At 48.6% G+C, this 23,355-nt stretch overlaps 1 protein-coding gene across 2 annotated transcripts in view; it reads right to left on the reverse strand.

The window, feature by feature from the left end:
* Slc7a1 (solute carrier family 7 member 1) overlaps positions 1 to 23,355 on the reverse strand; it is an 86,194-nt gene that overhangs the window by 24,500 nt on the left and 38,339 nt on the right. For both annotated transcript variants that reach the window (XM_045153980.1, XM_045153981.1), the window contains exons 2-3: positions 20,471 to 20,601; positions 2,923 to 3,306 (exon numbers count right to left, since the gene is read on the reverse strand). In XM_045153980.1, the coding sequence (XP_045009915.1) occupies positions 2,923 to 3,292 (370 nt within the window). In that variant the 5' untranslated portion in view covers positions 3,293 to 3,306; positions 20,471 to 20,601. The remainder of the gene's footprint in view (positions 1 to 2,922; positions 3,307 to 20,470; positions 20,602 to 23,355) is intronic.

Here is a 23,355-nt window from a genome sequence, read left to right on the forward strand (position 1 = left end):
AGACCCTCGTGCACCCATTCTCTCTCTCTCTCTCTCTTGTGTTGCCTCTTGCCCTCTCTCAAATAAATAAAAATAAGTAAAATCTTTTTTTAAAAAAAAAACTACAGTTTTTCAACTCAGAGTATGGGTGACAGCAGCCTGTGTTCAGGAGAAACTGTACTTTGAATCTGTATCTTTTCTGGGATGGGGAACATTAACAGAACCTATCCACGAATTTTGTCAGAGCCGTTATCTGCACACAGGGATTCAATTTCGTTCTTTCCTCACGTGGCAAGTGTTTCTCCGGCTACTCAAAAGTGTAATCACATGCCTCCATCCTGAATGGCAACCTGTCATGAACTCTGTCCATGAAGAGCACAGAGTAATGAACGGTAATGGTCTGTCTCCCCCGCACCCTCCAAAAGACCAACCTCCTGCCAGGAGCTCCTACCCTGCAGAGCACCCAGGTGGCCTTTCTTTCCAGAGCGGTTACCTACACATAAAGCAAACAAACAAACAAAAAACTTTTTTTTTTTTTTCCTTTGCTTGAAAAATGCCCCTTCCCTGGCAGCTAAGAGTAATGCAGATTTCCATGAACAGGCGTACGGTCCTCCACAGGCAAATCACGCTCTGCCAAAGATTAGTACTTGCTGGGCTAGAAGCAGCAAACGCTTCATGTTCGGTGTTTTGTTTTATGCGTAGGTAAGTGCTCTGGAAACATAGCAGTGCATTCACAACAGCTTCACTCCCACTGAGAGGCTTCAGCGTGTGAGTGCCATTTAGAGAAGCTGCTGGGAGAAGAAATCGTCAGGCAGTTATATTAGCACTGCCAGAGTCAGCGCTGTCATCTCTCACAGAAACTGCAGCTGCTAAAAGATAGATGGGATACCCACAGGAAGCCAAAGCACTGGCATCGCCCTCCTTAGGTAATGCACAGGACCATGCCCAGGTTTCCCTGTGAGAGGGGCACGGCACTTAAGTGAGACCCATACGGCTCCACACAACACACCTCAGAATGCTCTGGCAATATTAAAGAAAGCTTCTTAAAAATATAAATGGAGGGGGTGCTTAGCGGTTAAGGCACTTGCTTGTGAAGCCCAACCCAGGGTTGATTCCCCAGTACCCATGTAAACCAGATGCACAAGGTAGTGCATGCATCTGGAGTTCATTTACAGTGGCCAGAGGGCTTGGCACACCCATTCTTTCTCTCTCTCCCTCTCGCTCTCTCAGATAAATAAGCAAATAAAATATATTAGACAAATATATAAATGGGAACTGGAGAGATGGCTTAGCAGTTAAAGTACTTGCCTGCAAAACCTAAGGACCAGGCTCAATTCCCCAGTACTCACATAAGCCAGATGCACATGGTGGCACATGCATCTGAGTTCGTTTGCAGTGGCTAGAGGTCCTGGAGTGCTCAATCTCCCTCTCTCTATAATCTACCTCTTTCTCTCTCTCTCTCCCCCAGATAAATAAATAAAGATATTTTTAGAGCTGGGTATGGTGGTGCATGCCTTTAATCCAAGCACTTGGGAGGCAGAGGCATGAGGATCATTGTGAGTTCAAGGCCACCCTGGGACTACATAGTGAATTCCAGGTCAGCCTGGGCTAGAGTGGGGCTGGAGGGATGGTTTAGAGGTTAAGGGATTTGCCTGCAAAGCCAAAGGACCCAGGTTGGATTCCCTAGGACCCACGTTAGCCAGATGCACAAGGGGGCATATGTGTCTGGAGTTCATTTGCAGTGGCTGGAGGCACTGGCGTGCCTGTCTCTCTCTCTCTCTATCAAATAAATAAAATAGTTAAAAAATAAATGTAATGTTTTGTGGCCACCTGTTTCTTTTGTAACATGACCATTCATATCCTTTGCTTATTCCTACATTCAGATGTTTGTTTCTTTACATTAATGCATTCAATTTCAGCTGTGATCACAGACAACATGAAAAGAAGTCTGTCATTTTTGCCCATCCAACTGAGAAGACTTTTCACATTTTGCTTGTCTTCTTGGTGGGTGGGTGGTCGTCATGCCAATGCCCAGCACAGCGTGGTGAGGAAAGGGGCCACTAGCGGAACAGAGGATCACAAGCAACAGCAGCTTTGGAAGAGGTGGGGATTTTGATGGGAGCATTCTGCTTCCAACAGTTTCAAGGGGAAAAAAAAATCCTGACCATAAATACACAAAGCAATTAACTACTTATAAGAATATCATACCTAGATATAATCCAAATATTTCACCAGGACATCCAATAGTTTATAAATCTAGGTAATGATATGCAGTCATTGGGAAGAGCACTGTGAAGAATGTTTACAATATCTTGGTTTATAAAGACTCAGGGGCCTGGAGAATAACTGGGTAGAAGAGCCCATGTGTAGCATGGAAGGCCCTGGGTTCCATCAACCCGTGGCATCTCTCCCCACATTTAAACTCACTAACATATTAACAGTCTTTATATTCCCAGACATGTTCGGAGAATGTCTTCTTTCTCCAGCAAAATGTCAGCACAGAGTAAGTACTCAGTAAATACTATTCTTGGTTGAGTTATCAGGATGGGATTTCTGCTTTATTCCTCATTTTTTGCTTATTTCTCAAATGTCCAAAAGTTTGCCTATTCCTGATATATTTAATATAGATGCAATAAGCTAAAATCATCTGAAAAAAGATACTAATGGAAATAAGACTAAAACCATCCTACGTATTCTGTCTCTTGAGTTAAGAGGAATGGAGTCCTTGTTCCCCAGCAGGAAGCTGGGCCGCCTCCCTGCCTCCAGGCACCTTAATCCCTCATAAAAGTGGCAGGCAACATGTACAGCGGTCAAGCTAGAGGGGCTCCCAGGGACATGTTAACTCGGTCTTGGAAGTGGGTCACCCACCTACCCTTTGGAAGTGGCAACAGACAAAGGCTTCAAGGGCACAGGCTCCAGGCCTGCAGGGACCCTGGGACGTACCAATGATGTAAGAGAGGATCAAGTTCCAGCCAGTGATGAAGGCCCAGAGCTCCCCAACAGTCACATAGCTATAGAGGTAGGCCGAGCCCGTCTTGGGGACACGAGCGCCAAACTCGCCATAGCACAGACCAGCCAACACAGAGGCCAGAGCGGCGATCAGGAAAGAGATGACGATGGCCGGGCCAGCATTCTCACGGGCCACAGCACCGGCCAGGACGTAGACACCGGCGCCCAGGGTGCTGCCCACCCCAAGGGCCACCAGGTCGAAGGTGTTCAGGCAGCGGGACAGCCGGCTCTCTTCCCGGCTGCAGTCCACTACTTTTCTCCGCAGCATCTGGTGGCCCAGGCCAAGCAGGACTTTGCACCCCATTGTGTGAAGCAAGTCTGTCAGAAGGGAAAAAAAGAACAAAGGCATTTTGTTACTGCCCTGTACTTGGTCTGCGAGCCTCACCTTGTTATAGGACAGAAAGACAGTGATGGGTCCTTTACAAAACTATCTCCTGCTAAAAACGTTTTCAGTTCTGGCATCTTGGTGGCCATTGTCATAGCCGGTGGCTTCCCTCATCCTGGGGGCTTCTGGTGCAATAGAAACACCCAAGCTGCCTTACCCCAAGGTCTCAGCTCCCACATTCACTTCACTCTTAGTTCAACATGGTCATCGATACTGTTCCCACACTTAACAATGACATACATGATCAGGACAAGGCAGAGGTCATTTCAAGGACACTGTGTTGCCAGGGGAGGTAAATGAACCTGTATCTTAATCATGAAGATGCACAAGATGGTGCTTTCCAGAACTCTTAGGGTTGTTCCCATTTTTAAAGTTGGATTCAGGGGCTGGAGGGATGGCTTAGCGGTTAAGGCATTTGCCTGCAAAGCCCGAGGATCCCAGTTCAACTCTCCAGGACCCACATAAGCCAGACCCACAAGGGGGCGCAAGCATCTGGAGTTCGTTTACAGTGATTGGAGGCCCTGGTGTGCTCATTCTTTTTCTCTCTCTCTCTCTCTTACACTCTCCCCCCACCCTGCTTCTTTCTCCTTCTCAAATAAACAAATAAATAAATATTTCACAGTGCAGAACCCTGACATAGAACCTCATGCAGGTGATCAAGGTCAAGGTCAACATCATCAGTGGGAGGCCACACTGGCCGAGTGTTGTGACAAACCCTTTATTCCAGTTTCATCATAAGAAACTGTTACCAGACAAACCACAACAGAGGGCCAGGAAGACCCCATGAAGGTGTGCAATGGGAGATTGATCCTGGAAACAGGAACAGAGCATGGCTGTAGTTAATGACAGCATATTCCCATTAGCTCCCTAGTCACACATCCATGTAAGGTAGAGAGGGCAGGGGATGTGGCTCAGTGGTTCACTAGGCTCCACCCCTAGCATGGAGAATAAATAGAAAAAATAGTAGGGGAACCTGGGTGTGGGATAGATGGGAATTCTCTGTACTGTCCTCACCATTTTTCTGTAAATATAAGCGTATCCGCAATGAGTTTACTTAAACATCAGCAACCCAGCATGTGACGAGATAAGGTATCAACACATAAGATTTAAAAAAAAAACTTAAAACACTCATTTTTCATCCTTATCGTCAATTGATATTTTATTGACCTAACTCAGCTACAGTAAAGCAACTGATAAACAAAACAGTCCCATGGGGGATCACAGGTCTAGACACCACCCGCCTGTCATGGCACCCCCCAACCCTTGTGAGGGCCACATGTCACAGCTGGCTCCGGGTCTCTGAGAACTACGTGCAGGAGGTTCTTCCTGTGTGTGATCTGCCAGCCGTGGAAAAGAAGGATATCAAGACATGTACACTGTTTGGCTAGACAGGGAATCCCCCTTGGACACAGATGAGGACAAGGCACTTTGACAGCCCATGTCACACGAGGTCAGGTGGGATCTCTGTAGGTGCAGACGGCCGACCTCTCAGCTGGGGTCCTGGGGGCCCAGGCAGTGGGCAGGGAGTCAGGGCCCACATCCACGAGGCGGGGGCACGGGGCAGCAGAGACTCAAGACAATGAGGCAAGAGCACTGCTTGGGGAACAACCAGAGAGAGGGCAAAAAAAGACCCACGCAAGAGGGCTGTGCGGCTGCCCAGTGTCTTCAGCAAGGGATTGCTTCTGGAAGTGCTTGGGCCAGGGGCAGACTCTTGAGGTGTTCCTCGAAGGCAGGCAGTGTGCCAGGGAGGAAGCATCGTCCCTATACTGCAAGACAACGTTGGGGGGACGGAGGGACAGGAGGTGCTGAGACCTAATGCTGGCGCCCCGAGACCAAGGCCACTCTGGAAGGTTCTAGCTATCCCTCTCCTAGTGAGCCCAGGCTAACGTCAGGAATGAACCATGAACCTGGTTTATTCAAGTCAAACTGCAAACCGAAACAAATCGGTTTATGAAAGGGCACCTGATTGGAAATTCTTGACAAAGGGACACCTTTGACAAAGACACACCTTTGCAAAACAACGCTGAGCACGAAAGGCTGGGCTCTATAGACAGAAAAAAACAAGAACAAAAGCAAAAAAAAAGTTACAGGAATGGGCGTGGAGCTCGGGGGTACAGCTTGCCTGGCATCGCGGGTTACCCTGGGTTCAAGCAAGCAGAAAAATAAACTGCAGTAACTTCTCCACATCGCCCTCTGTGGAGAGGGGAGTCCTTTAAGGCCACAAGGGACTAGAGGAAAAAGAGCTGTGACATTTCCACATGACTTGTACAAAGCCACATGCAAGTCAAAGACACCACTCGATGGCACTGGCTTTCCCGGGCTTCAAGGACGAAAGGAACCAACCAGCCCACAAAGCGGGAGTCTCTGTCTCTCAATCCGAGGCTACTGGAGAGAGCTGGTCCACACAGTTCTGGCAATTTCTTGGAAAGCATGCAGCTCTTCTTGGCAGGACCAGAAGCTGCAAGGCCTAGCAAACCGGTGCGCCGGGCCTGGTCAAGCCCCAGAAGCAGATTTCCGAGTCTCCTTCAAACAGAACGAGAGCGCATGTCCCACTGGGACAAAACGACTCCTGGGCCCTGATTGGATGCAAAGTGTGTGTGCAAGAGCCAGCTCACTTCTGTCAAAGGGAAGGAGACGGGGCTCATTCGTTGTTCATTTGATACTTTGGCTTCTCTTCAGAGCATATAAATCTTGTGCTTTTTTTTCGTTTTTTTTTTTAAATTTATTTATTTGAGAGCGACAGAGAGAGAGAGAGAGAGAAAGAGGCAGAGAGAGAGAGGCAGAGAGAGAGAGAGAGAGAGGGAGAGAGAATGGGCGCTCCAGGGCTTCCAGCCACTGCAAACGAACTCCATACGCATGCGCCCCCTTGTGCATCTGGCTAATGTGGGCCCTGGGGAACCGAGCCTCGAACAGGGGTCCTTAGGCTTCATAGGTACGTGCTTAACCGCTAAGCCCAATCTTGTGCTTTTTTTAAAGTATAAAGTTGTAAGTAGATACTAGTTAGCAGACATAATGTGAGAGGGGAGCTCTTTGATGAGACAAGGTATATGATGGAATTCATTTCTCCCGAGCTGGCGCACAGGGGCCGCCGGCCTTAACCACAGTCCTGGGTGCCTGAGAAGTTCCCAGTGTATCAGTGGGAGGGAACACGACACTAATGTCCCACCGTTTCACCTTGGTGACTCAAGCATCGCTTGCTACATGAGGAGAGGGCACACTGGTTCCTTGGAAGTCACTGGAACAAAATCACAGTTGCTGCTTAGAAGCTCAGAGCAGATAATGAGGCAAACATGCATGTCTCAAGAAAGGCGGCTGTGGGCTGGAGAGATGGCTTGGCGGTTGGGCACTTGCCTGTAAAGCCTAAGGACCCCGGTTCGAGGCTCGATTCCCCAGGACCCACATTAGCCAGATACACAGGGGGGGGGGGGGCGCACGCGTCTGGAGTTCGTTTGCAGTGGCTGGAGGCCCTGGCGCGCCCGTTCTCTCTCTGCCTCTGTCTCTCTCTGTCGCTCTCAAATAAATACATTTTTAAAAAAAGTTGGTAGTACCTACTCCCCAGGGTCGGAGAAGAGAAGATACCTACTCACTGCCTCAGGCTGTAAGAACTAGCGTTTGTGTCTCTCTGGAGCTGTTGTAAAAATTTGTGTCTAGAAAGCTATCACCTGTAGTTTGTACCCATCCCTCCACCCGCCAATGCTGTGCCGCCTCTTCTGTTCACGCCATGACTACAAGCAGGACTGTGACCACAGAGATGTGGACCACAAGGCTTCTGTCACCATAAGGAGTCTGCCCCTGTCACAGCGCCAGCAGTCAGGTGGGGAGGGACCTCCAGCTGCTAGGGCTCATCCAGCTGCCAGAGGCGTGAACAGGATCAGGAAATGCGGTTTCCTACTTTCCTGTGAGGAGGGATGATGACCACAGTCAACACCAAAAAGAACTGGCTCCTTCTTACTCTGAAGCCATTGGACAATAGAGGGAAAAAAAAAAAAAAATCTGTCCCTTTTCCACAGAAATTCTAACTCAAAGCCCTATCTTAATATTATTCACCATCACACAAAAACGGAAGTCAAATGATCCAAAGGGTCAGGACTTCAGACAGAATTTGTTGGGCTCAGATTTTTTTTTTTAACTTTTAAAACAATTTTTGGGGGGTTTATTTTTATTTATTTATTTCAAAGCGACAGACAGAGAAAGAGGTGGAGAGATAGAGAGAATGGGCGTGCCAGGGCTTCCAGCCACTACAGACGAATTCCAGATGCATGCGCCCCCTTGTGCATCCGGCTAACATGGGTCCTGGGGAATCGAGCCTCAAACCGGGGTCCTTAGGCTTCACAGGCAAGTGCTTAACCGCTGAGCCATCTCTCCAGCCCTGTTTTTAACTTTTGTTTTTATTCCTTTGGCTTTTTCCCATTAGGGGTCTCACTCTAGCCAAGGCTAGACCTGCAACTTACTCTGTAGCTCCAGGCTGGTCTCAACTCACAGCAATCCTCTTACCTCAGCCTCCCACGCCCGGTGGTTGGGTGTTTTTTTTTTTCTTAATATCTAATAAAGGTGAGTGACTATAAAATTTAATTGTTTAGTTTTTCCAGTTTGATAGCTCCTGGGAGGGAGGAGTCAGAAAGAGGCTGTTAGACCACATTCCCAAATGAAGGAAACCTTTACACTGAACTCTTTCCAGGGTTGTCAGAAGGCAGCTGGTGGGAACCACTGAGCTATCATTCCAACAAGAGTGCTGTCAACATTTGCACAAAGCTTTAGAAACCGCATCCCTGCAAAGCCAGTGGCTCCCTGGACGTCACAAACAGGAAGGTATTGTCGCTGGAGGCAGCTACAGTGTAGGGCGGCTGGCCAAGGGGCACCTGGCGAGCTGTGCATATCTACTGAGGGGCGGTTGCTATCTGCTGGTCTGGTAGGAAGGGTCCGACAGAGGAAGACTCTGGATGCTGGCCAATGTGAGGGAGGAGGTTTGATGAGGGGAAAAGCTTTATTGAGGGAAGTGATCTCAAAGCAGGATCCTCTCCCCCCCCCACCACCAGCGGTTGGGAGTCCCAGGTGTTAAGAGCCTGAATTTAAACAAAAAAGCAAACATCACAGTTGGACGTGGTGGCGCACATCTTTAATCCCAGCACTCGGGAGGCAGACATAGGAGGATCACTGTGAGTTCGAGGCCAGCCTGAGACTACAGAGTGAGTTCCAGATTGGCCTGAGTTAAAGTGAGACCCTACCTGGAAAAAATAAAAAGAAAGAAAGAAAAACATTGGTGCACATGAACCTGGTACCACTAGGGATAGAGACTTTCAAAGCAGGAGGCCTTGCACTGTGCAAGGAGGACACAAGGTCTGGGGAAGCAGCAGTCAAGGTCACATACTGGGGAGAAAGAGGCAAAGGCACAAAGGGAGTGTGGCCATGACCACTGCCTAAGACAATATTGTCACCACATTAGGAGCTATTCATTGCTCATAAACTTTTTTATGTTAGGGAGAGTGAGCAAGAGAGAGACACAGGGAGAGGGGGAGAATTGGTGCCCCAGGGCCTCAGGCACTGCAATCCAAGTCCAGATGCTTGCGCCACCTACTGGGCACGTGAGACCTTGTGCTTGCCTCACCTTTGTGTATCAGGCTTACGTGGGATCTGGAGAGTCAAACATGGGTCCTTAGCCTTTGCAGGCAAGCACCTTAACCACTAAGCCATCTCTCCGGCCCCGCAATATTTTTTTAAAATCACAATTACAGTCTGTGGGTCAGCTGCCTCTGCCTCAGAAGCAGAAGACAGGCCATTCCGTTTGGCTAGGCTTCCCATCTCTGGGGCTTTCTTCATCCAGGCTTTGTCACAGACCCTCTTCACTGTCTACTTCATGGGGCAGAGGTGTTTTCAATGCTGAACACACCTCAAACCGGAGGATGATGTGAAAAACGAGAAACTGACAGAACTGCCACGCGCATCTTCATGCATGCTGGACAAAACCTACGTCCCTGTCAACAGGAAGTGAGGAAAGTTCTTTCCACCACTAGTGGCCTCTATGTGCAGAAGCACGTGCGGACAGTGGTCCAGAACCTATCAGGAACAGAGAGCTCCCAATGTGCCTTTCAGATGCGCCTCCAAGCTGCCTCGCGAGGTGAGGGGAGCCTCCAACCCTCCCGGGGACAAGGTAGGTGAACCAGAACTGAGACTTGGGCCCAGGAAGTGGAAGTGTCTCCCTACAACAGGTTTTGCATCATATGTTAACACTGCAAACAGCCAGAGAATCAGCCGTCATATCTCTCTGGTGGGGAGGAAGAGGGGGCGGAAATGTCTTCAATAAAGTTCCCCAAAGATTAGAACATTGACATTTTCATTCTCTGCCTCGAAGGTATCCTGATAGGTAAATTTTTTGGCTCCTTCTAGAAACATCTTTTTGAAAAGAGCAAACAAAAGGCAGCACCTGAAACAAGAACAAACTGGATGATTCCACACAGGCAAACCCAAGCCTTTCACCAGTGTGGGTTGTAGCCTGGAGCACCTGAGCTCCCAGACTCCTGGGGCTTTCAACTCTTTCCTACGGTTTTGTGACAAAAACCTGAGATTCCTAAAAAAAAATTCAGTAGTTCAAAAGTAGACAAAGGATTGGACAGATGGCTTAGTGGCTAAGGTACTTGCCTGTGAAGCCTAAGGACCCACGTTTGACTGCCAGATCTCACGTAAGCCAGACGCGCCATGTGCAAGGTCGCACGTATGCACAAGGTGGTGCGTGTGTCTGGAGTTCAATTACAGTGGCTGGAGGCCCTGGTGCACCAATTCTCTCTCTCTCTGTGTCTCTCTCTCACTGTCTCTCATATACAAAGGCCAGTCTGTTGGGCTGGCCTTGAAAATAAAAAATAGACGAAGAAAAGCCATGAAGAATCAAGAGCAGCCTCAGGAACTGGCGGGAACAGACTCCTGGTGAGCTGCGGTGGTCTACTGAGACGCCAGCGTCAGGCAGCTCCACACTGTTTCCTCCACTGGTGGCGTCAAGGACGAGGCTCATGGCAGTCCTCTTGTGAGAAGCGGGCAGAGTTTAGATGGTGTAGACAACCCAAGATGAACCTCCAGACCAGGCACAGTTATGGAGGAAGGGATTTTTTTTTAATTAATTAATTTATTTATTTATAATTTGAGAGTGACAGACACAGAGAGAAAGACAGAGGGAGAGAGAGAGAATGGGCGCGCCAGGGCTTCCAGCCTCTGCAAACGAACTCCAGACGCGTGCGCCCCCTTGTGCATCTGGCTAACGTGGGACCTGGGGAACCAAGCCTCGAACCGGGGTCCTTAGGCTTCACAGGCAAGCGCTTAACCGCTACGCCATCTCTCCAGCCCTAGGAAGGGATTTTTATTGAAGCTTACAGATCTAGGAGAAGTTCCATAACAGCAGAAGAAGCTGGCCTGCCTTCACAGAAACAGAGAGAGAGAGAGAGAGAGAGAGAGAGAGAGAGAGAGAGAGAGAGAGGCACAAGCCCAAAGCCCAAAGCCCAAAGCCACACAGCACACTTCAGAGCTCCAGGTGGAACCAGACACTCTGCATATCTTTAGATTAGAATTGCAAATCCACACCTTAGGGCTGGACCACCCAGTGATACTTCCTCCAGCCAGGTGGCTGAAAATGCAAGAAATTTTAGTTAACTCCTGAATCTACTGGGGAGCCATTATTCAAACTACCACAAGATGGCGACTCTGCTGCTCGAGGCACAGAAGTCAGAAGCCGGAGAGAAGCTGATCCTAAGCCACTTAATGCCAAACTGACTCTTCTTCTTTTCTTTGTTCTTTTTTTTTTTTTTTTTTTTTTTTTTTTTGGTGGTGGTTGGTGGTGGGGTTGGGTGGAGTATTTGAGATCAGACCCATAGTCTCAAGCATGCAAACTAGCCGTGAACTCTACCACCAAGCTACCTCCCCAAACACCTTAACTGTCTTGTAAGAGACAGGGTCTTGCTTTGCAAGCCAGGCTAGGCTTGAATGCTCCGGCCTCAAGCCCCCAAGTAGCCATGACAGTGGCTTGCCAATACGTCTGGCTTTCATTCACCTTCAATCTACTAGCTTCCTCAGACTGCACGACAATTCCTACTTTGTTATTCCATCTTAAATACCACAAGTGCAAGACTAATGATACAAGTTATATGAATTCAAGCTCGTCTCAAATTCCCTGTAAAATTTAACTATGGGGTGGGGGTGGGGGGTGGGGGCTGGAGGGATGGCTCAGCAGTTTAAGGCTCTGGCCCTCAAAGCCTAAGGACACAGGTTTGGATCTCCAGGTCCCATGTAAGCCAGATGTACAAAGGTGAGGCAAGCACAAGGTTGCACATGCCCACTAGGTGGCACAAGCATCTGGAGTTCGATTTCGGTGGCTATGGCCCTGGCGCATCAATTCTCTAAATAAATAAAGTGGAAAAAAATTAAGATGATCATGAAGGCAGAGCAGTGTCTTGGTGCCTTTCATTCACTCCCTCCAGCCACGACCCACTGGATTTGAAGAGTTAGGGCTTTTTTATCAGGTAAAAGTAGGTAATTTCAGCTACAATATTTACCGAAGGCTGTGGTAGAAAATTCTAGAAAGCATACGGAGAGAGCAGAGGCTTAAAAAAAAAATTGGGCTGGAGAGATGGCTTAGCGGTTAAGCGCTTGCCTGTGAAGCCTAAGGACCCTGGTTCGAGGCCCGGTTCCCCAGGTCCCACGTTAGCCAGATGCACAAGGGGGCGCACGCGTCTGGAGTTCGTTTGCAGAGGCTGGAAGCCCTGGCGCGCCCATTCTCTCTCTCCCCCTCTATCTGCCTTTCTCTCTGTGTCTGTCACTCTCAAATTAAAAAAAAAAAAAAAATTATGTAGGAGGAATATCCAGATAGGACAAAAGGATTAAACATGACAACAGGAATATATTCCTGCTACACATGAGGGCCAGTGTCAAAATATAATAATCAATGGATGCAAAGGAGCATCAAAATAGTAGTCAATGGAAAAAAAGATTATGAGCTCTGAAAAAATCTTTTGAATTTTGACTTTTTTCTATAATGAGTGTGCACTGCTTCTCAATTACAGAAAGGAAGTCTCTTTAATAAGATCAATAAATAGGAGAAAAAAATAAAAGCATGCCATTCCAAAGGCAAGTTCAACCCATCTCAAATGTGCCTGGGAGATGCTGGCAATCAGGATCTCCTTACACTTTTTTTCTATATTTGTGCTTGTTTGGAAATTTCCAAACTTAAACTCAAAAAAAAAAAAAAAAACCACAAAAAAAACCCTATACCTAGGCCTGACCCAGAAAGCCCTGAAGAACTCCTTACACCAGGGACCCACCCCACATCCCAGTGCCAGGGCCGCCAAGTAAGCCACCCTCAGCCACCGCCATCTCTCTCTCTCTCTCTCACACACACACACACACACACACACACACGCTACAATGCAGTGATTTCAGTGAAGCACTCTTACATAGGATGAAGTTGAACCACAGAAAATTTGTTAACATTCAACCGTTTCTTAAATTAGATTTAGGAAAACAGCCAAGGCTCTAGGAGCTACACATAACAGACTGGGGGCTTCCCCTCTCCAACTGTGTTTTCAGACAGAAAAGACAATCATCTCTTCACATTAGTCTGCACTGGAAAAGCTAACATGAGTTCCAAAGAATGGACCTGAGGAACGAGGAAAGGTTGACAGTTTATTCCAAAGCTGGTGGCTGCTGAAAGAAAGAAAAAAAAAACGTGGGGGGAGAGGGTAGGGAAAGAATGAGAGAGAAAGGCTGGGAAGAAGTGCTAAGCACACGTTTTTGTGCTGTCATTGTGAAAGACACAGGGGAGTTTTGTTAAGGGCACAAGGGGTTCAGTGGCCCCCTCTTCCCTTCCAGCAGGTGCAGCCTAACCGTGTGATGCTGTAGGAGGTTCATGGCACTGCTCAGGGCTCAGGGGATGCAGGAGGACTTAGGGGAGCTACTGGCTTCAGGAACTCACACCTCTACCTGGCCTCTACTTAGATGTGAAATTTTGTTGTTATTAATTTATTTGAGAGAGCAAGAGAGAAAAGGAAAGAGAGAGACGGGGCATGCCAGAGCCTCTTGCCACTGACAATGAACTCCAGATGCATGCGCCACTTTGTGCTTTTGGCTGTACGTGGGTGCTGGGGAATCAAACCTGGACGGGTAGGCTTTACAAGCAAGCGCCTTTAACTGCTGAGCCATCTATCCCTCCAGCCCTAGATGTGAATTTTTTGTTTTGCTTTGTTTCGTTTTCTGAGGTAAGGTATTATTCTATCCCAGGCTGACCTGGAATTTACTGTGTAGTCTCAGGCTGGCCTTGAACTCATAGCGATCCTCCTACTTCTGCCTCCTGAGTAATGGAATTAAAGGCGTACACCACCATGCTGGACTAGATGTGAAATTTTATTTTTATTTTTACTTATTTGAGAGAGAGAAAGGAAGAGAGAGAGAATGGGTGCACCAGGGTCTCCAGCTGCTGCAAGCGAACTCCAGATGCATGTGCCACCTGTGCTTCTGGCTTATGTGGGTTCTGGAGAATCGAACCTGGGTCCTTTGGCTTTGTAGGTAAGTGCCTTAACCACTATGCCATCACTCCAGCCTCAGATGTGAAATTTTTAAGCAAAGAAAGCTACCAACAAACTATCTTGTGGAGAATTAATTTGTTGTGAAAGAAACTGAAGGGAAAAACTGACCCCCAAAACTTCTAGTAGCTCAGGGCTCGGCCTTCTCTGTCTCAGGTGTAGATCACTATGTTTGCCTGTGAGTAAAATATTTTAATCTCATTGATAGAGCACCTTTGCCTAAACAAATGTCGTAACCTTTTCATATTTACCTGCCATTTGTTCCTGACCCTGTATTTTCTCACAGAGCCCTGAAGTGCATATAACACATGCCCTTGGTTGCCATGGGAACTATCTGCACAGAATACGTCATGCACAAATAATCCCTAAGCAGGAAATGCCACATTTTATGGCAGGTTGGTAGGTCTTCCTGCCCTATTTCACAGCCATACTTCTCCACTAGCCAAAAATCCTAGCTCGCCACAGAAAGGAAGCATTTATAATCTGAAATAATTGGGTCGGCCATAACCCTATTTTCCTAGCGACTAGGTTTCCTCCTGTGAGTGTGTACACAGCCATCATCTTGGGAGGCGGTAATGGAAGAGACACAGACAGGGTTTGATTTGCCAGAGGTTTCTTCAAGGCACAAGAAGTCAACGGCTAATTAAAGGAATGGCCATGAAGGTCTTCGAAGATACAGAATACGTGAGACCAAGACAAAGGGCAAGTGAGGCTCCAGATGAGCAAAGGCGCCGGGAACTAACTCTGCTTGAGAGAGCGGTGGACTTGCGTGTCCAACATGTCACAAGGATCACATTTTAAATACTTTTTTTTTTTCAATTTATTTATTTGAAGTGACAGACACAGAGAGAAAGACAGATAGAGAGAGAGAGAGAGAATGGGCGCGCCAGGGCTTCCAGCCTCTGCAAACGAACTCCAGACGCGTGCGCCCCCTTGTGCATCTGGCTAACGTGGGTCCTGGGGAACCGAGCCTCGAACCGGGGTCCTTAGGCTTCACAGGCAAGCACTTAACCACTGAGCCATATCTCCAGCCCAAGGATCACATTTTAGCAAAGGTCACTGGCACTGTCACTGGGAGGCTTTGTTACAATACAGTGACCACATATCACTCTAGAACCCTACCTGAACTTGACCCAGAGCCTCTCACAACACCAATGTTCACACTGAGTAGAGTGAAGTGAAATACCACAGTTCTTTTCCTGATGCTACCCAGGCCACTTCAACTGTTTTTTTTCTCTTTTCAATTTTTCTTGGTTTATTTTTATTTATTTGAGAGTGACAGACAGAGAGAGAAAGAGGCAGATAGAGAGAGAAAGAGAGAGAGAATGGGTGCGCCAGGGTTTCCAGCCACTGCAAACGAACTCCAGACGCGTGTGCCCCCTTGCGCATCTGGCTAACGTGGGTCCTGGGGAATCGAGCCTCGAACCGGGGTCCTTAGGCTTCACGGGCAAGCACTTAACTGCTAAGCCATCTCTCCAGCCCTTGACAGCTTTTATTTTTTAAATTACTTTTATTTATTTGAAAGAGAGAGGGAATAGGCACGCCAGGGCCGCAAATGAATTCCAGGCACATGTGCCACCCTGTGCCTCTGGCTTACTTGGGTCCTGGGCAATCGAGCCTGGGTCCTTTGGCTTTGTAAGCAAATGCCTTAATTGCTAAGCCATCTCTCCAGCCCTTGACTGCTTTTTAAGGCTTTTCTCTCCCATGGTTGCTGCTAAGGATGGAACCTAGGGCCTTGCATATGCTAGGCACATGCGCAGTGTTGAGCTACCCTCCCAACCCTGTCAGGAACTCATCAGAGCTGAAAACGGATGCCCATCCACGCCTTAGTTCCCACCGGTACAGGACAGCCAACTGCAAGGGCACCTCACTCACCGCAGATTTGCCCATAAACAGGTCATGACAGACTCTGGGAAAACATTTCTCTTCACAACTGAACAGAAGTACAGCTGAGTCCTAAGGCGGCCCACAAGAGCAAGTGAGCCCGCCATGCCCCTCAAACAATTTTACCGGCCAGCAGGTCACTGATGGCTCGAGCACCTGTGTTGGCTGGAGGACAAACAGACAAACAGACAGTGAGGTGCACGGGCAGGCGAGAAGCAGGCAGGCGAATGGGGAAGAGAAGATCCTTACGAGGCTTGAGAATCAGAAGCAGGGGCTGGAGAGATGGCTTAGCAGTTAGGGCGCTTGCCAGCAAAGCCAAAGGACCCAGGTTCAATTCCCCAGTACCCACGTAAAGCCAGATGCACAAGGTGATGCATGTGTCTGGAGTTTCTTTGCAGTGGCTGAAGGCCCTGGCTCACCCATTCTCTTTCTATCTACCTCTTTCTTTCTCCTCTCGCTCTCTCTCTCTCTCAAATAAATATATAAGTAAATAAATAAAAATGTTAAAAGCCAGATGCACAAGGTGATGCATGTGTCTGGAGTTTCTTTGCAGTGGCTGAAGGCCCTGGCACACCCATTCTCTTTCTATCTACCTCTTTCTTTCTCCTCTCTCTCTATCTCAAATAAATATATAAGTAAATAAATAAAAAATGTTTTAAGAAAAAAAATCAGAAGTACTACAAAATAAAAAGTCAGAGTATTTTCATGAAAATAGGTAACAATGGAAACCACTCTAATCGGTCCTCTCACCGAACCGGGAACAGCTAGTGTGCCCACAGAAACTCTTCTGTGATCCTGACTAGGTGGGCCTGGAGTTTGTAAAGATGATGAAACGTTGGTGGCTCCCGCAAGGGCAGTTAATACAAGGTCCCGTCTTTCTAACCGTCCCTCCTTGACGGTGTGATGGAATGAGCCATTACTCAGGGAAAGCCATGTTGCAATAAACCGCAAGAGGCCTGTGGCAGCTACCTGTCCTGTCCCATCCCAGACAGCCAGGTAAGCCCAGTCCTACACCACAAGAAAATGGGTCTGGGCCACCCCCACTTCAGGCAGCTTAGATGGTTCTTCCCCGGTTGAGCCTCCAAATGAGAACCAAGCACTTCTGGTACAGCCTGTGGACCCCAAGCTTGGGACCCCCCCTGAACTGTGCTTTGCAACTGCAGCATGTGTTCTCTCCATAACCCCTCAAGGAGCTAAGAACCACAAGTCCAGCCTTCTTGCTCTCTGCTTCCTTGATAAGGGTTAACCCTTACTTTGCCTGCAACTATCTTTTTGTGGCAAAGACTGAGTAATTTTAAAATTATTTCTTCCTTCTGGAAAAGTGACCTACATTAAACAAATTGTTACCTGGGTAACGTGGCCGATGCCTATAATCCAAGCATTTAGGAAGCTAAGAGCTAAGGGAATAGGATCTCATGTTCAGTGCCAGCCTGGGATGTATGTCAAGACACTGGCTCAAAAACTACCAGTGGGCTGGGGAAATGGCTTAGCGATTAAGGTGTTTGCTTACGAAGCCCAAGGACCCTGGTTCAATTCCCCAGAACCTACGTAAGCCAGATGCACAAGGTGGCACAGTGTCTGGAGTTCATTTGCAATGGCTGGAGTCCCTGGCATGCCCATTCCTTCTCCCTCTCTCTCTCTCTCTCTCTTTCTCAAATAAATGAAAATTAAAAAAAAAACAATACTACCAGCAACAACAAAAATGAGTGACCAGCCTGGGCCACCATTCTAGGACGTAAAGGACTTACACAGACAAGTCACACACTGTCACTGTCCTCCTGGTGGCCAGTCTGTAGAGCGATAGGAAAGCAAGCAATGACTTAGAAACACCTATCTATACAGCCAGGATTTACCGAGTCCCTACTGTTCCCCGTGCCCTCCCTCCTAGGTGCTGAGCAAGCAGGAGGGAACAGATCACAGGAAGCTCTCTCTCTATCCCCAAGAAGAAGACACTACGTAATAAAGAGCACAGACAAGTGTGGCCCAGAGCAGAAGGCCTCCGGGAAATGCTCCAGGGACATCACCCTCACCACCCGATGGCCTGTGTCGCCGACCATCTTCAGGATCCCCTGACTTTTCGGCACAGGGAGTTTCTGACTTGGAGAAACTGAAGCTCAGATTCACGCTGGGTGTCAACACTCAGCCCCGTGTGAGAAACAGGGCGCTGTTCTCAGCTAGTCTGTGACGAGGGCGAGAGGAAGCACGCAGGGTGATCTCACGCTAATTTCAGCAATTTGACAAGATAAGCCCCGAACATGAGGAGGAGCGAACAGGCTCAGCGAGGCTCACGCAGGCCCGGCACGCGATGGCCCTGGCTCACGCAGGACGCCCTCCCGCCGGCCCGCTGGCAAGCATCTAATTTTACCGAGTCTCTGGGAGGTGCACCTGCCAGTTCTGCACCTCTGCCATCCACCAGGCTGTTTCTGCCACCCTAATCCTCCCCGGAACTCAGCACACTCTGCCCCCTCCTTCCGTCTTAATCCTCGCCCCAAGGCGGCCTGCATAGAATTGCTCACGTGTGGCACGGGTCACTGGCTGTCCCCCCCACCCCCGCCACACACACACAGGCCATCTGATTAAGGCCTCAGTATGGACTGTGATCCCAAGTATGTGTGTTAGTATAGTCAGTATAGTCACACACAGCGTTCAGATGCACGTGGCCAGAAATGACTGTGAGGATGTGAGGGAAGTAAGGGTCATTGTATTCATGCACTTCCCCAGCACTGAAAAAAAAAAATTTTATCTCTGTATTTTGTGGTCACAAGAAGGATAGAAATCTCCATTCTCGGTTAACTTTTCTGGCTTAATGGAAAATAAGTAGAACAAGACATTTTTTTTTTAAATATTTTTACAGTGGAACCCTTTTTCTCCACATTTATGTTGAACCCAAATATAAGAACCAGATTTGAAAAAAAGAAAAGGCTGGGCTGGGTGGACGGCTTAGCACTTATGGCATTTGCCTGCAAAGCCAAAGGACCCAGGTTCGATCCCCCCAGGACCCTCGTTAGCCAGATGCACAAGGTGGCGCATGCGTCTGAAGTTGGTTTGCACTGGCTGGAGGCCCTGGCACACCCATCCTGCCTGTCTGCCTGTCTCTCTCTCTCTCTCTCTCTCCCTGTCAAATTAAAAAAAAAAAATTAAGTATATTTTTTTAAAGGCTACTTTTATTTCAAAAAGGAGGCAGAGGGCTAGGGTTATAGCTCAAAGTGTAGAGCTTCTGCCTAGCATCTATCCTCAGCACCATGTCCACCAGGCAAGGCAGTCCATGCCTATAATCCCAGCACTTGAAAGAAGGCAGGAGGATCCATTCAAGGTCGTCCTTGCCTACATAGCAAATTCGCGGCCTTCGTGGACTATTAAAAAAAAAAAAACTCTCGAAAAATAAATAAATAAATAAAACCAAGCCAGGTGAGGTGGCACACACCTTTAATTCCAGCACGTGGGAGGCTTGAATAGGAGGTATCCTGTGAGTTTGAGGCCAGCCTGGGCTAGAGTGAGACCCTACCTCGAAAAACCGAAAAAGGAAAAGGAAAAGAAAATTCAAGCCAAACAAACAACCAAGGAGAAAGAGACAGAACAGAGAAGAGAGAGCCTCTGGCCAGGCTCGGCCTCCCTCTGCCCCACAGCCTACTCAGAATTCTCAGGCCCCAGGGAGCCGGCCCAGCAGATCAGCATCACCCTGAACCCCAAAGCAAGTCTCCACAGAGCTCTCTGATGAAGGGGTGAGAAAGAGCACAAGAAATAAGAGCACAACGAGACAGTTCCGCAGCAGGAAGGAAACCAGAACCAGGACGTGACCTTGAGAGATGCAAAGGCTCCGCAGGAGTCCAAAGGCACACACACTCAGCAGGCCACATCCTGCCAGGATCTTGCAGAGGAACCAAAGCTCCAAACAGATGGCCGCGCCACCCGGGGAGGACTTCAGGCTGACCTTGTCCCCGTGACCAGTGTGCCCCGGTGACCAGACCTCAGGGTGGAAGACTTTGCCAGCCACAGGACATGGTAAGACCTTCAGGAGGACATGCAGGACTGTGAGAAATGCTGAACTGAAAGGCAACCTTATTTTCTGGGGGTGGGGGAGGGCAAGGGGTCTCCCAGAAGGGCTCCAGGGGCCTGAAAAGGAACAAGTGTTAGGAATTCAAAACAGTGTGGGGCTCAGTGACAGAGCACTTGCCTAGCATATGTAAGGCCCTGGGCTTTGTGATGTCCAGATGCAAAAACAAATTGGTACTGAAGTTGTCAGCTAAGTGGGGCCGAAATAACAATATTCTAACATGTTGCAGTTACCTTGTCTTTGCTGAGACAAGTGGCTGACCAGAGCAGCCGGTGGGAGGAAAGATTTTGTTTTGGTTTACAGTCTCAAAGGGAAGCTCATGACGGTAGGGGAAAAGTTGGCGTGAGCAGAAGGTAGGCATCACCTCCTTGCCATAGCAGGTGTAAAACAGGGGCAGGACAGTGAGCCAACTAACATTAGCAATAGGGGCTAATAAACCTCAAGGTCCACTCTCAGTGACACACTACCTCAAGCAAGACTCCACCCCCAAGGTGCCACCGGCTGGGGACCAAACTTTCAAAACACATGAGTTTAACGGGGAGAGGGGTGCATGGGGGGGGGCATCTTGTTCAAACCACCACATAACACAAAAGCAAAGCTCACCTGCTGAGTGCTGAGGGACTGTCCCTGGAATAGGATGCTTGGACCAGACGACTTCTCACGGGGCGGGGGGGTCGGGGGCAGCTGGAGCCTGGGAGCCAAGACGTCTCCAGAGACCGCTGGGCTTCAGACTCCTGCAAAGCAAAGGAGGGATGTCAGATGGTTAGCTCTGTCTGTGTCCAGAGCCTCCATCCAGAAAGACAGAGGGAGGAATGAACCTTGCTCAGAGCCCACAGGCAGGAGGGATGTTATCCGGGAAAGATGAGAGGCCAGACCAGGCGAGCTTCCCAACCAGGGTCCACTCATCACCTCCACGAACAGGATGGCACAAAGGTGTGTGTCCAGTCAACAGATGCACACCAACTCCGAGGCTCCCCGCTGGGGAAATCTCCATCTCGTGTCACCGATACTAAGGAACAAGGACAGAACGCCTTGGCGGGTTTCTTTAGTTAGCACTGCAACTCACTCACGCCGCTGGCCAGTGGTGATGGCACTCCCTCTTGCATCCTGCCTGGCACGTGGGGCAGAGGCGACACCCTTCTGTGACAGCAGCAGAGTGAGGGCGAAAAGCAGGATCTGGTGTCTGGGGAGAGGCTGCAGTACCAGGAGCCAAAGCTGACGGCCTGGTGCGTGTGGCTGCAGCCTGCAGGTGCGCTGGGGAAACCCTCCCAGGTATAGGTGGGCTCAGAGTCCTTTCTTTCCCCCTCTAAACGCATGCTTGCACAGAGGCGTGCCCCCATCCAAGAGCTTAGGAACTTTAACAAAGCTGCCCGAGTATGGTCAGCATCGAGGGTGAGCCCAGAGGGTCACACGATCACTCCAGGCAGCAGCTAGGGTTCAGTAACTCCCACCGCCGCCCCCCCCCCCCAAGCTCCCAGCGATGGGAACCCTGTCCTGTCCCCTCCAGTGCCTTCCAGATGGTCACTCCTTATTGCAGTTATAACAGAAGAAGTCTAGAAATTACACAGAGAAAAATCGAAGTAACTTTGTAAAGGAGTAATGTCTTATTAGGAAGACGAGACGTAGCCCTCCTTTGGCTTGTACCTGATGGGTGACACAAAGCCTTGTTACGCTCATCTTCCTTTTGTCTAAGTCCTGCGCCAGCCTAATCCTTTCTCCACGGGGCTCTGAGTTTCCGGGAGAGACATTCAAGTAATAACCCCTGGCTTTGCTATCACGTGCATTCACTAGCAAAGTTAGTGCCAGCCTGAAGGGGAATTCCAAAGAGTAAAGCAGAACAAATCCTCCTGAGAACAGAGAACTTCTCGCTTCTCCGAGCACGAGAATCTTCAACCCCTCATCTCATAACCACTCTGGAGACCATTTCCCCTTTTGCAAATAAGAAAGGCTTTCTCTAGAAAGAGAGAGAGAGAGACAGAAAATGGATGTGCCAGGGCCTCCAGCCACTGCAAACGAACTCCAGACACATGTGCCACCTTGGTGCACCTGGCTTACATGGGTCCTAGGGAATCGAGTCTGGGACCTTTAGCTTTGCAGGCAAGTGCTGTAACCACTAAGCCCTCTCTCCAGCCCAGGTAAGGCTTTTATTTTTTAAGCAACACTTTATATTTTATTTTTACTTATTAATTTGAAAGAGATACAGAAATAGGCAGGGAGAGAGAGAGAGAGAGAGAGAGAGAGAGAGAGAGAGAGAGAATATGTGCACCAGGTCCTCCAGCCACTGCAAACGGGAACTCCAGATGCGTGTGCCCCCTGGTGCATCAGGCTTACATTGGTCCTGGGTCAGGAAAGTGCCTTAACTGCTAAGCCATCTATCCAGCCCCCCTTTTTTTTGGTAAGGTGTTTAGTTGCTCCCTCGTTTTCCCAAGCCTGGACTGGAACACAACTATCTCCTCTGCCAATCTCTGCATCCGTTTCAGCAGTGGTGGCTGTCATCAGAACTCCTGCAGACCTCTGGTAATCTTTCATTCCTTCCCACCTTTTATTCTGAAAATGCCCAAGCCCATAGGAAAATTGAATGAAGATCTCCATCTATATTTATCTTATCAATACTTAACACTGGGCTGGAGAGATGGCTTAGCGGTTAAGTGCTTGCCTGTGAAGCCTTAGGACCCCAGTTCGAGGCTCACTTCCCCAGGACCCACATTAGCCAGATGCACAAGGGGGTGCACGCATCTGGAGTTCATTTGCAGTGGCTGGAGGCCCTGGTGCGCCCATTCTCTATCTCTCTCTCCCTGATGCTCTCAAATAAATAAAAATAAAAAAACTAAAACAAAAAAAAAATACTTAACACTTGGCCATATTTTAGCCTTCTTTTCAGGAAATGTGTGCCCACCACCTAGATGTCAATGGCTCTTTAAGATCTGAGTTTTCTGATGACATGGGAGTGACGTTAGCAAATGTGATACTTTTTTGCAGAGGCAAAGGTAGGAGGATCACTGTGAGATCGAGGCCAGCCTGGGCTACATGGTGAGTTCCAGGTTTGCCAGGGTTAGAATGAGACCCTCCCGTGACAAAAAAAAAAAAAAAAATTCAAAACCAAAAATAAACCCATGTGTTTTAGAATAATAATAATAAAAAAAAAAACCCGCATTGCTATGAGCTAAGTTTCCACCACCAGTCAGGACCTGGGTAGTTCCAGACAAGACTACCCGCAATGATCTAAGACAGGATGCATGGGCTACATGTGTACATCACTTTCTGCCATGCCTGATCCCTGGATTGGATCCCAAGCACTGCAAAGGAAGAAAAGGAGCAGAGGGAGAGAGCTGCTGAGTCTGTGAATGGATTCTCACACTATTCTCCCTTCACCAAGATGTACTGAGTGCACATGAAGAGGGGCCAGGAAGACATGAATCAACTGAGGCTTACTATAGAGTCCTCCTTTACCACGTCCACCTCTGGGAGGTCATGCTGTCAGAACTGAA

The sequence above is a fragment of the Jaculus jaculus genome, chromosome 7, assembly GCF_020740685.1.
Source record: "Jaculus jaculus isolate mJacJac1 chromosome 7, mJacJac1.mat.Y.cur, whole genome shotgun sequence".
Classification (NCBI taxonomy): Eukaryota; Metazoa; Chordata; class Mammalia; order Rodentia; family Dipodidae; genus Jaculus; species Jaculus jaculus.